At 38.3% G+C, this 12,084-nt stretch overlaps 1 protein-coding gene across 2 annotated transcripts in view; it reads left to right on the top strand.

Annotated features, from left to right (window-relative positions):
- Positions 1-1,724: 1,724 nt before the first annotated feature.
- The window catches only part of METAP2 (methionyl aminopeptidase 2), a 32,386-nt gene continuing 22,026 nt past the window's right edge, over positions 1,725-12,084 (top strand). The window contains exons 1-4 of one of the 2 annotated variants that reach the window (XM_030856352.3): positions 1,725-1,953; positions 3,722-3,826; positions 7,668-7,733; positions 11,503-11,605. In XM_030856352.3, coding sequence (XP_030712212.1) covers positions 1,803-1,953; positions 3,722-3,826; positions 7,668-7,733; positions 11,503-11,605 — 425 coding nt within the window. In that variant the 5' untranslated portion in view covers positions 1,725-1,802. Of the gene's footprint in view, positions 1,954-3,718; positions 3,827-7,667; positions 7,734-11,502; positions 11,606-12,084 lie in introns of both variants that reach the window. The other variant, XM_030856351.3, reaches the window with a different exon arrangement.

The following is a 12,084-nucleotide window of genomic DNA, read 5'->3' as shown; positions in this document are numbered from 1 at the left end:
GTGCACTTTAGCATTACTTTTTTCATTGAACAAATTCTGACATTGATAATTCTGTAGATCAACTTATACCTCAAACACCCTTTGTCAAAATTTATCTACTGACCCTCTAGGATCCTGTGTCTACTGGACTGGGTCTGAGGTAGTAGCCATGGCCCAAGTGTTCCCAGAACTTATAGTGGAACTGGGAAGATTCACAACAAAGCATGAAGGCATTTTTCATACAGCAGATCTTAGTTATAAGGATGCTTTTGGCAGTAGCTTTGCACCACAACCAGGGTGAGCTTTGATTCCTCCTGAGGTTGACAGCCACATCCTTGCCCCCAATCTTAAGACCTTTTAGACCCTTTTAAAAATCTTCATCTTTATGACAGACTAACTTGGAATAGAAAATAATAAATGTTGTAAGGAAAGTATTAGCATTTTATTTTATTCTTATTTATTTATATGTCTCATTGAATGCCAAACTTTCTTGAGGATACTTTTTTTTCACTTTTGTATCTTCCACCAAGAAAAATTACTTCTAGTCTACAATCAATACATATTTATTGAACAGATTAGGAATTTCAACTGGGAAGGCACAATACAGAATTACTAAATTTCTGGCACCTGATTACTTGGGTTTGGATTCTAACTCTGCTATTTACTTCCTGTATGACCTGGTGCAAGTGACCAAAACTCTCTAGCTCTAATTTCCCCAACTCAAAAGTGGATTAAATGAGATAATGAATGTAAAGTACTTGGCACTTCTTAAGTGCTATTTATACAATGAGTATTTACTGGGCTCCTACAATGCTTTAGGTTAGAGGTAGGTGCTGGGAATAAGAGTACAAAACAGGCGAGGTTCCTATCTTCATGGAGCTCAAGGTAGTTGGAGAGACACACATAAAACAAATAATCACACAAATAAATTACAAATTGCCATGAAAAAAAGTTAAGAATTCAATGCGTGGTTGTATGAGCAGGGCCTGATATAGATTGTTGAGGAAGGATTCTCTGAGGGAGTGGCATTTAAGCTGAAACTTGAAAGATGAAGCGATTCTCTATTTCCTCTCGTTCCTCAACTCTCTAATCTGGCTTCCATCTCTCTACCTAAATAGCTTTTTCTAAGGTCACCAGTGGTTTCCATGTCACTATAATATATACATCCGGCATTTTTCATCCTCTTACTTGACCTCTTAGCACTCAACGCAGTTGATCACTCCCTCCTCCTTGAGACGCTGTCTTTCCTTGGCTTCTCTAATAATAGACGCCTCCTGATCTCTTAACCTCTGACTGCCTCTTCAGTCAGGCCCCTTTGTAGGTACATCTCCTTAAGTGTTTGGATAGCCTCACCGTGAGCTGTAATTGTGAATAAAAACGCAGTCCTTTTGAGTCATAAAAAAGAAGTGTGTACACGTGAAGGCATTTTTTCGCCCCTCTCCTCGCTTCCGGTGCGCTGTATAAAACCACGAATATAAAACTTTCCGATTCCAGTCGAGAGGCCCCTCTCCCGCGCGCGGGCAGCGCCTGTCCATAGGGCAGGCACGGGAATTCAACTTGACCCTAGCAGGCAGGTTTACCCGAGGCGCGGGACGAGGGTGTGGTCAGATTTCGCGCGGTTTTCCCGACCTCCTCGGCCACGCCCGCCTGAGACGAGCCCGGCCCAGCTCCACGTGAAATCCTCACAGTCGAGTCCTCCACCGTCCCAGCATTCCCCGCGCCCCTACCATCGAGAGCAGCTTCCGGCGTCGCTGGTGTAGGTGGGTGAAGAAGGAGCGGGCCCTCGCCGCCCTGTCTTAGTTCCTCGCGCTCTCTTGGGCAACATGGCGGGTGTGGAGGAGGCAGCGTCCTGCGGGAGCCACCTGAATGGCGACTTGGATCCAGACGACAGGGAGGAGGGAGCTGCCTTTACGGCTGAGGAGGCGGCCAAGAAAAAAAGACGGAAGAAGAAGAAGAGTAAAGGAGCTGCCACAGGTAAAGGGAGTTTTTATGTCTTCCCAGTCCCCGCCGGGATGGCCGAACGGCTCGACTCAGGCCCGGCGGGGCTGACAGAGACTAGGGACTTAGAATCCTGGACTGATTCCCAGGACTGAACGTGTGTCCGGGCCGAGCTGCAGATTTCCAGCCCCGGGGAGAGGCGGCTCCTCGCGTGGTATTAGGGACCTGGTGGGGGAGGGGTGGAGAAGAGGGTGCCTCAGTTTCTGTGGGGTCGTTGGGCTGGAGCCCCTGCATTGCCGGCGCTTAGCTCCCACGCAGACGGTGCGACGGACCTGAAGCCGTGCCCAGGGCCCAGCCTTCTCACCTTCCTCGCGGATTGGCCTCCTCCTCAAAAATCTGGTTCTGACCCATACTGCCGCCTCCTTGCTGGAGCAACGTGGGACATATTTTCGTCGAGGGTTGGGGGTGGAGTAACCGAGTCTTAGCGCCTCAGCAGCACCTCCCCCCACCATCCCAGTTTACGGAGAGATTTGTGTGGCGCGCAGCCCTTTTGGGGTGTGTGTGTATGTGTGTGAATGCCCACGCGCTCTTGTTACTGAGTAGTAATAACAGGATGTGTGGTGGTGCGACTCTTCACCTGCCTAATCCCACAGTATCGTCAAGCTTTTGGGCTTTTAGGCCTGGATTATGATGCCACTTGTAGGCAGTCTGGGTAGGATATTCTGTGGGTCCGAATGGAGCTTTTCTAAATCTACTGGTAAGGCAAGGAAAACAGCTGAAAGTTTTCAGTTGGATTATATTATGAGTTAGAAACTTAATTGTTTGATTGTGAGAAGTCAGTGTTTTTGTTGCATCAAGGCCTTGGTTTTAGGAAGAGTTATTTGTACTGTTAAAATCAGCCACAGAAAGAGTGAGAGGACAGTGGAGAAGCCAGAAGTGATAAAGTGGAGTTGAGAGAGGTTAGAGAGGGTTAACCTGTATCCTTTTGAAGTTTGATTAGATGAGAGTTGAAGAGGGAGAGCTGTAGGGGCTAGGATGCTTCCAGAGCAAAATTGAATCCCAGGATATAGTCTGGTGGCAGTTCCTGGCTTTCAGATGAAATCCAGACTCTTCAGTTTGTCCTTTTAAGGTGTTTAGCAGACTGACCCTAATATATCTTTAACAGTTCTATCTCTCAGGATGAATTCTCTGCATAGCCAGCATGTCACTTCATTATGTGCTACATGGTAATACTACCTCTTTTTACGCATACATATTACTCATATAGCTACATTCTTATCACTTCTACAGCAGGGCCTGCTCTTGTGCTTAGCTGTTGGAGAAGTTTGTTTTTTTAGTAATGGAATGTCTTTTCCTACTTATTTTTATTTTACCCAGCCCGGCTTGACAGTTTCTTTCTTCCTGAACCCCTGAAGCCCCCAGGACCCCACAGAAATCCTCTTACTAAGGCCTTCAGCATTTATGGCCCATCTTAAGTCCTTGCTTGGTTAATAAATTATTTGTTGTAGTCTAATTGTTAAATACTTTAAAAAAGTTAAAACTACTTAAGGGTAGAGAACAACTTACAGTTTAACTCCTAGCACAGAGAATGTGTAATGAGTATTTTGTTGAATGGGCAGTACCACTTAGATATGGAATATTTTTCTTTCGTTAAATAAATTTTATTCTGCTTCAAGTAATGTTCTGCTTTTGTTTTATGAACATTTATCAGGAAGACTTAACATGTTTTTTAGAATCCTTAGAACATATTTTAGTGGGAAGATCTTTATTACATTTGATTTATGTTATTGTATTTGATCAGCAGAGCAACAGGAACCTGATAAAGAATTAGGAGCCTCGGTTGATGAGGTAGCAAGACAGTTGGAAAGACAAGCATTGGAAGAGAAAGAAAGAGTTGATGACGATGAAGGTAAATGGTTAATTTGATTTTTGTGGTTAGGAAAGCAAGAAAATATGACATTCTTTAACCAAAGTTGCTTATTTGTCCATATAGTCCAATATTCTCTGATGTTTTACTTAACTGATGTTAAAGCCTCAATGTCACAGATGAAAAGGAAAATGTATTTAGTTATTAGCAACTCTTTTAAAAGTTGGATATGTTGAATGCTCAAATAACACAGATCTCAACTTTAAAAATGTACTTAACAAAAGGCCGAGTAGTGGGTATTAATAAGATAAAATTGAATGCCTGTTTATTTAACTAACTTTTATTGAACAGCTAATATGTACTAGGCACTATCTTAGGATACTTTCATCCATTCTCATTTTACCCTCACAAAAACCAAGCAAACAGGAAATGATAGTTATATGATTTGCCCAATGTGACACAGCTAGTTTGTGTAGAATAACAGAGCCAGAGTTTCAAACCTAGCACCTGATTCCAAGTCTATTCCTTTTACTCTATCAAAGGTACTTCCCTTTTTGTCAAAGGAGCATGTTGGAGTGCTTCTCAAATCTATTATGAATTTCCTGACCCCAGATCCTTGTGGTATTTTGGAGCTTTTGCCAAAGATTTCTTTAAAGACAACAACTCTTGGAATTGTAGGAATTGATGCTATCAGTAAGACAGTGGAGGGAGTGATTAGTTAGAACTATTTTTATTCTACAGCCTCTTTTGGCAGAAGAGGAGATAGGGCTTCCCCATTCTTAATTATCTATTGCTATGATCTACTGTTCTGCCTCAAGAACTGCCAGCTTGGGCTTATGCCTTCCAGTCCTTAGCAACAAATACGTGCTGTACTTTATCATGTTAGGATAATGCAGAGCAGTTGTTTTTCCTTTAGAAGGATAAATTCTCTGCCTTCAAGGAGCTTACAGTCAAATTTAGTGGAAAAAACTGCCAAGAATTGTTACCAAACCCGGACACCAGGTTGCGGCAAAGGAAAGTACAGCGTTTATTGCAAAATGCCAATCAAGGAGAATAGGCAGCTCATGCCCAAGAGACCTGAAGGCTTTTAGAGAAGGGTTTTTAAAGGCAACATTAGAGGTGAGGGTTGCCAGGTGCCTGATCAGCTTGTGGACATTCTTCTGATTGGTTGGCTGTGCAGTAACAGGGTGACTTTTTGGGAATCTCAGTTATAGTTTTCTGGTTTCAACTGATCTGGAGTCTGTGTGCTGGTGGTCAGCATACAGCTAACTTTTTCCACCTGGTTTGGGGGGGTTAGTATCTGCAAACCAACTCAAGGATATGGTTCAAGATATTATCTGTAGCCCTTGAGGAAAAACCAAAGGTCCTTTGTTTTTAATGGCCAAACTATTATTATTTAGTTTTGTTTGATTGTTTTCCTTTGTTTTTGCATTTTTCTCATGTCTCTGATTAAATTTGCTCTTTGGAACTCAGGGAAAGCCTAAGAGTCTAAAGCTTTTTTACAGAAGAGGTGGGAGACTTGGGGTCTGTCCCTGAGAAGGCCCTACAGGGTCCTGCTTTGGTTTCAGATTCAAGGGAATAGTTAGCTTTTCCTTTTCCTTAAGCAAATCTCTTGTCCATTCTGCCTTGGTTTATGCTTCAGATTATAAACATATTTTGAACTCTTAACAAGAAAGGTATTTGTAAATTCAAGGTAATATAATAGGTTGCTGTTGACCCACTGTGTGTAGAATATCAATCACAGTGCTAATTTGAAGACAGTGCCTGCCTTGTTTCATTACACCTCTGCAAAGTTATATGAATCTCTTGACATTGAAGGAGGAAATTTTGCTTGTCAGAATGGGAATCTTCAGTGTACTAAAGAAGATTTTAGGAATATCAAATATTTAGGAATTTAGTTTTCTCCAGTTTGGGTTCATTGTTTTCCTAATTCATTTTGATAATCAGGATCAACCAGTACTATTAAACTGTTGTGGGCTTCCCTGGTGGTGCAGTGGTTGAGAGTCCACCTGCCGATGCAGGGGACACGGGTTTGTGCCCCAATCCGGGAAGATCCCACATGCCGCAGAGCGGCTGGGCCAGTGAGCCATGGCCGCTGAGCCTGTGCATCTGGAGCCTGTGCTCCGTAACGGGAGAGGCCACAACAGTGAGAGGCCTGCGTACCGCAAAAAAAATAAAATAAACTGTTGTGAGAAGTCTTTGAGAGGATGGAAAGCTAATATTTCAATATCTTTTTTCTAAAGGAAAACTGATTATTGTGGAGAGACAAAATATAGAGTTGGAAAGATATACTGGTATCTGCAATAAAATTTATTGAAATTTGGAGGTGGAATTGTGGGCTGAATGCTGATGGAAAGCTCATTGGAAGGAATGGGACTTAAAACCAAACAAAAGAGACCATTTTGGGGCAGGACAAAGTGTAGTGAACAGTGCAAACTGGCCTCATTATAAGACAATTCATTGAGGGAGCTTTTGAGCAGTTTTTTTCCCGTCTTTCGTTTGTTTATTCATTCGTTTCCTTCCGGTTTTATTGAGATATAACTGGTATACAGTTCTGTGTGAGTTTAATGTATACAGCATAATGATTTGACTTAGATACATCATAAAATGATTACCAAAATAAGCTTAGTGAATATCCTAGTTATTTGCTCTTAGTTATTTTAGTTATTTGTGGGTAGATTAGCATACTTCAGAAATGATTGTTGAAATTTATTGAGCAACATTTTTAGAAATTCAGACACTTATGTCTATTTTTGATACCTTTATTTAAAATATTTTAACTCACTGTTTAATCTTGGTCATAATCGTATTCTTTATTTTTTCTCAAAGTTTAAGTGTATGGTCATTGAGCTTCAAGCAGAGTTGTTATGAAAACGGACAGGCAGATCATGGCTATTTTGTATATTCTTTTGCCAGCTGTTTTTTTAAAATAGTTCTTATTTTTGGTCATCAGGTTCTTTTGAAAATCTGAAAACTATGAACCTAGGAGAAGTAGAAATTTTTTTGTATACAATTTGATCCAGAAAGAAGGAGAACTCTTTTTCTCTAATAACAACTTTGCAGGAAAAGATATTTTATTTATTTATTTATATTGGCTGCGACTGGTCTTAGTTGCGGCACACGGGATCTTCTTTCTTTGAGGCATGCAGGATCTTTCATTGTGGCGCATGGGCCCTTCGTTGCAGCGTGTGGGCGTGTGGGCTTCTCTCTAGTTGTGGCGCACGGGTTTAGTTGCCCCGCGGCACGTGGGATCTTAGTTCCCCAACCAGGGATCGAACCTGCGTCCCCTGCACTGGAAGGCGGATTCTTTACCACTGGACCACCAGGGAAGTCCCAGGAAAAGATATTTTAAAATATGAGACCCCATTTACCTCTCACTGGGTTAGGAATCAGGTGATATTCTTGGTTCAATTTTGCTATTTATCTGTTAGGATTATCTTGGGCATGTCCTTAAACATTCCTTGGTACCTCATAGGGTTGCTTTAGGATCACATGAGGTCATGAAATACAGGTGTTTAACTGCAAAGCATATATAAACTATTATTATTTCAGATGAAGTCATATAGTCATTATTACAGGTATTTCAGTAACACTAGTTATTTTTCTTTCCTTAAAAAAAAGATGTTATTTAATACATGTTTTATTCTTAAAAATATCTCAATTCTTTTAGTAGAGTAAGTCAAAGTAAAGTTTACTAGTGCTTTTGATTGCACAAGTCAAATTCTGATACTTAAAGCTAACAGTATACAAAATTCGAAGAGTATTGGGTCAGCTTTGTCTTATGCTATTTAAGATGCACTGTGTGTTTGTGTACTTGTCTGCTTGTGCTTGTTTCGTCCCTCTGCTTATAAGGCTTAAGTGAACTTGACATGTCTTTTCTTAGATGGAGATGGTGATGGAGATGCAGCAACTGGAAAGAAGAAGAAAAAGAAGAAGAAGAAGAGAGGACGTTAGTGTCTTTAGTTAATCCTACTTGCCAAATTAGAAGTGGTTTATTAACCAGCAGGTTTGAAGAGTAGATTTGAAGTTGCTTAAGATCCTGGTATATGTTAGGGAAATAAATATAGGCTTAATGGAGGTAGAATTTAGTGAAACTCACAGCTATTTGGCAAGTACTTTGGTTTAACAGTCTTGTTATTTTCTTTAGCTGTATTCAGCCAGGGGATGTTAATAATAAATTTGTTGTATTTTACTGCATGTTAGGGATGAGTTCCTAAAAACTTTATAATTTAAAATTTGAATAATTCAAATAGTTTTGTCAGTGATGACTAAAGTAATGCCACCAAGTGGTAATAGGATAAACATAGTTTGCAGTTCACCTGCCAGTTTTGATATTACGAGATTCTTGGTGAATATTTAATGAGGAGTCCCATTATTTAAAATTTGTGTGTATGGTGAATTTTTATTAATAACATGTATTGTAGTATTTCAGATTCACTTAATATATGATCCTACTTGTATTTTATTTCTATAAACGATATAACCAAACATCTTCATAGACCTGAAGCTCTTAGGGAGACTAAGGGGAGACTGTATAGCATAGACTAAGGAGACTGTATATAGACTAAGGGGAATAAAGTTTGGGTTGAGAATCAGAACAAGTTCTAATCTTGGATGCCCTTTGGTTATTGGGGTCCATTGAGTGTCTGGCTAAACCTTCCTTTAAAATCTTTAGGCTGAAATTTTATGAATGAGAATATTGAGGGTTTGACTTTCATTTTTATCTCTGGGTTGAAATACTTAAATTATTTTTTAAGAAAGCTATTGGCTCTGCCAGCCATTCCCCTGATATGTCTCTAGGTGGAGATGGAATAGCCTTCTTTCTAGTCAGGCATCTATCCTGGTTAGATCCTTCTACTCAGGATGTCAGTTCTGCCCCTAGCATAATCTGTATTTAATGAGCACAGATTACTTGCATTCCAGGAATCTCCAGGTATTATGATGTCATGTTCCTTCCATTCAAAAATTGTTCATAGTATGCTTGTGAGACGTATTACCTGAGATTGGCTTGAGAAAGATCTATTTCTCCAAATACTCTAAAATTGCTTCCTAATGAAGGTAAATAAGCAGGGAGGAGCATTAAGAGGCTGCTTTGTATTTGCCCTTGGTAGAATTCTTCCACTGACAGATGTTTTATTATGATGCCATCAGCCTTTGTTGTGCCTCCTCTGAGGATGTTGTTGAACTTAGTGTTCATTATATTTCTTTATGAGCAGTCTTGAGAGACCTTTTTTTTTCTGGTCTTAGTATCAAGAATAATTGTGCTTTTCCTGAGTAGTTAATGTGTTTTATTGCAGAAGCACCATGAACTATGCAAATAACCTAGCCTTTTTTTTTTTTTTTTTTTTTTGATATTGGCTACTAGAGGATTTAGAGCCAAATCTGGTTTTGTATTGGCCTTATTTCAGGTTCTATTTTAGGTTCTTTCTGTGTTTTGATTTTTGCTCTCTGATTTGCTTTGAATGTCTCTTATTTGTGTAGGCTGTCATAAATCACTTATGAAATAAACCAAATACTGTAATCAGGGGCAGTTTACTGCCCTCATTTTCCTCATCTATAAAGTGAGAGAATTGTAAGTGATAGTTAACAATAACTGCAATACAGATATTTATAATTATTCATAGTTTTAGATAATAACTTGGACATAGTACGTTATAAGTTTCAAACGTTATCCAGGATTTCATCTAGTTCCTCATTTTGTAGATGAGGAAACTGAGGCTTGGCACATTTAGACATTTGTCCAAGTCACAGCTAATAAGTGGTAAAGGCTAGGCTTCAACTTATTTCAATGACAAATTCTTTATTTTTTCTCTAATGAACTTCTTGAGTCCTTTAACTATTTTGTCTTAATAATTTGTAGACAATATAAAAGGCATCTTTATTAGATTTGTAGATGAAATATAAAGCTGAGGATGATAATACTTTGGTTGACAGAAATCAAGGTTTCAAAAGAAAACTGAGACAATAGGCTAATATTAACAAGCTGAAATTTAAATAAGCATATATAAAGTTAGTATAAGGTGATAGAATCCTAAGGATTTTGAGTGCTTATACAGTGAGAACCAAAAAGCTAGGAATCTTAACCTTTCAGTAGCAGTAGGATTTTTAGAATCAACAGTGTATTATACTAATTGTACCTTATTTGAACTATTAATAGAAGTCAATTCTAGTACCAACTTAAAAGGATCACTGACAAGGTTGATGAATATGAGTGAAAGTGTTAAGAACCGCATCCCTTAAAGTGGTTTCTCATCACAGAGAGGAAGGAAGCAGTAGAAATGAAAAGTAAATTTTTTTTAACTGCAAAGAGTTAAGTAGAACTAACAGATGAAAGTAACAGGGAATTAGTGTTGGAAGAGCTTTCTAACAGTTACAGTTCTCCCCAAGTGAATGTATTTTAGCTTGGGAATAGTGATTGCCTCCGCTGTAAGGCACTTAGTGCCATCCGTCAGGGGTGTTAGAGGATTCCTGGATTTGAGTGTGAAACTAAATTAGATGACCTCTAAGGTCATTTTTGATTTCAAATTCTAAACGTTCCCTCTTTGGAGGAACCTAAAACAGCATTCCCCAAGTTTATTTGTCCGTAGAACACTTCTAAGCATTACATAAAAAAGAGGAAAACGGTGGGTGTTTGTGAAATATTGAATATTCAGATTAAAAGAGGGAACCAAAAAATGGTTCTGTAGATAAATGATTTGGCTCAGTAAATTGTCAAATTTTTCTTTATATGCATCCTTTTATTTCCCATTGCAGAACAAAAAAATCTAAAATATGTGTTAAAATTTCAGATAAAAACCCATAAGACTGGTTAAAATCAAAAGAAAACCACACACTTCAACTCAGTAGTTGTTACATGCTGCAGGTATACATTGAAAGTCATATATTATTGCATAAATTAAGTCTTATGTAACCTCCTGACATTCCTTGGATACAGCACTTGTTACTAAAAGAAAGTTCTTTGTAGAATAAGAACTATATAAGAACTAGTTCTTACGCATTTAAATGGATTTTTAGAAGACACATCTCTAAATATTTTTAAAAAGCATTTTGGAACACTGGTGTCTTAGAATGTAGTTTGGGAAATAATGTGTCCTTAAAACATATGCTTAAAAAAAAAAAAAACATATGCTAAGTACTGTAACTTTTTTCAAGTATCTGGAAATTTGTATATGGCTACCTAAAGTCTTTTAGCCCTGGGGTATGTATACATACTAACATACTAAGTATGTATGTATACATAATATACATACTATGTATACTAACTTTTATACATAATATACCCTTGGAATAAGTTTTTTACCTATTTTATTAAACATAATAGCTTTATATTTTTACTTTATCGCTATAGGATTTCTTTTTTATTTTCTTGTTGCTTCTTTGATTTTTATTTGTGAAAGCCAGCCTCTGTATGCTATTCCATTTCCAGTATAGTAAATGAAGACAAAAACATTAGAAGTGTTCTTTGTGCCAAGGCATATACTGTTTAAATACATAATGGAGTTCTGAGGAGTTGAATATTTTTATTCCCAAGTAATTAATTATAAATCAGGAGGTGGCTATTGTGGTGAAGTATCTTCTGTTTTGAACTGTAAATTGATACCAGGGAGGTTCCTTAAAGTCAGGACATATAATAACAATTAGGAACTGAGAAAAACTAATGCTAACTGCTTAATTTTGTTTTTAACTACAGAAGTTAATGCTTTATTTGTATCTCACAGCAAAAGTTCAAACAGACCCTCCCTCAGTTCCAATATGTGACCTGTATCCTAATGGTGTATTTCCCAAAGGACAAGAATGCGAGTACCCACCCACACAAGATGGGTAAGGATCATAAAATAACTTCCAGTTTGACTTTTGAAAGTTGTAGTTTAGCAATAAAGCAGATTTGATTTTTCTTAGGACTTTGCTCCACTACCTTAATAAAAAAGCTTATGAATTTGTTGCAGAGAAGATACAGTAGAAGCCCTCTTATCCAAAATGATTGGGACCAGTAGTTGGTTAATCTTTATTGATAAAAGTTAACTTAAAACAAACACTTGTTTTTCATCATTCTTGATCTTTGAGCATGGATTGCATTGAACTCCACTTTTTTTTTTTTCCATGGGCTGAATCCATAATGCATTGTCTGGTCTGTTCCATTTTGAGTTTCTGTGAACAGTAAGAACTAAGTAATCTGCGGCTGATGCCTATACCTACATTGTTTTTTTTCCTGAAATCATTTACAGTTCCATTTGACAGAAGTATTTTTTGACGACTTGCCTTTATTGAAACTCCTCTGAGTAGTCAATTTAGTTTTCATA

The sequence above is a fragment of the Globicephala melas genome, chromosome 10, assembly GCF_963455315.2.
Source record: "Globicephala melas chromosome 10, mGloMel1.2, whole genome shotgun sequence".
Taxonomy (NCBI): Eukaryota; Metazoa; Chordata; class Mammalia; order Artiodactyla; family Delphinidae; genus Globicephala; species Globicephala melas.
The sequence above is the reverse complement of the archived record's forward strand: the minus strand, read 5'-3'. Positions and strand labels throughout refer to the sequence as shown.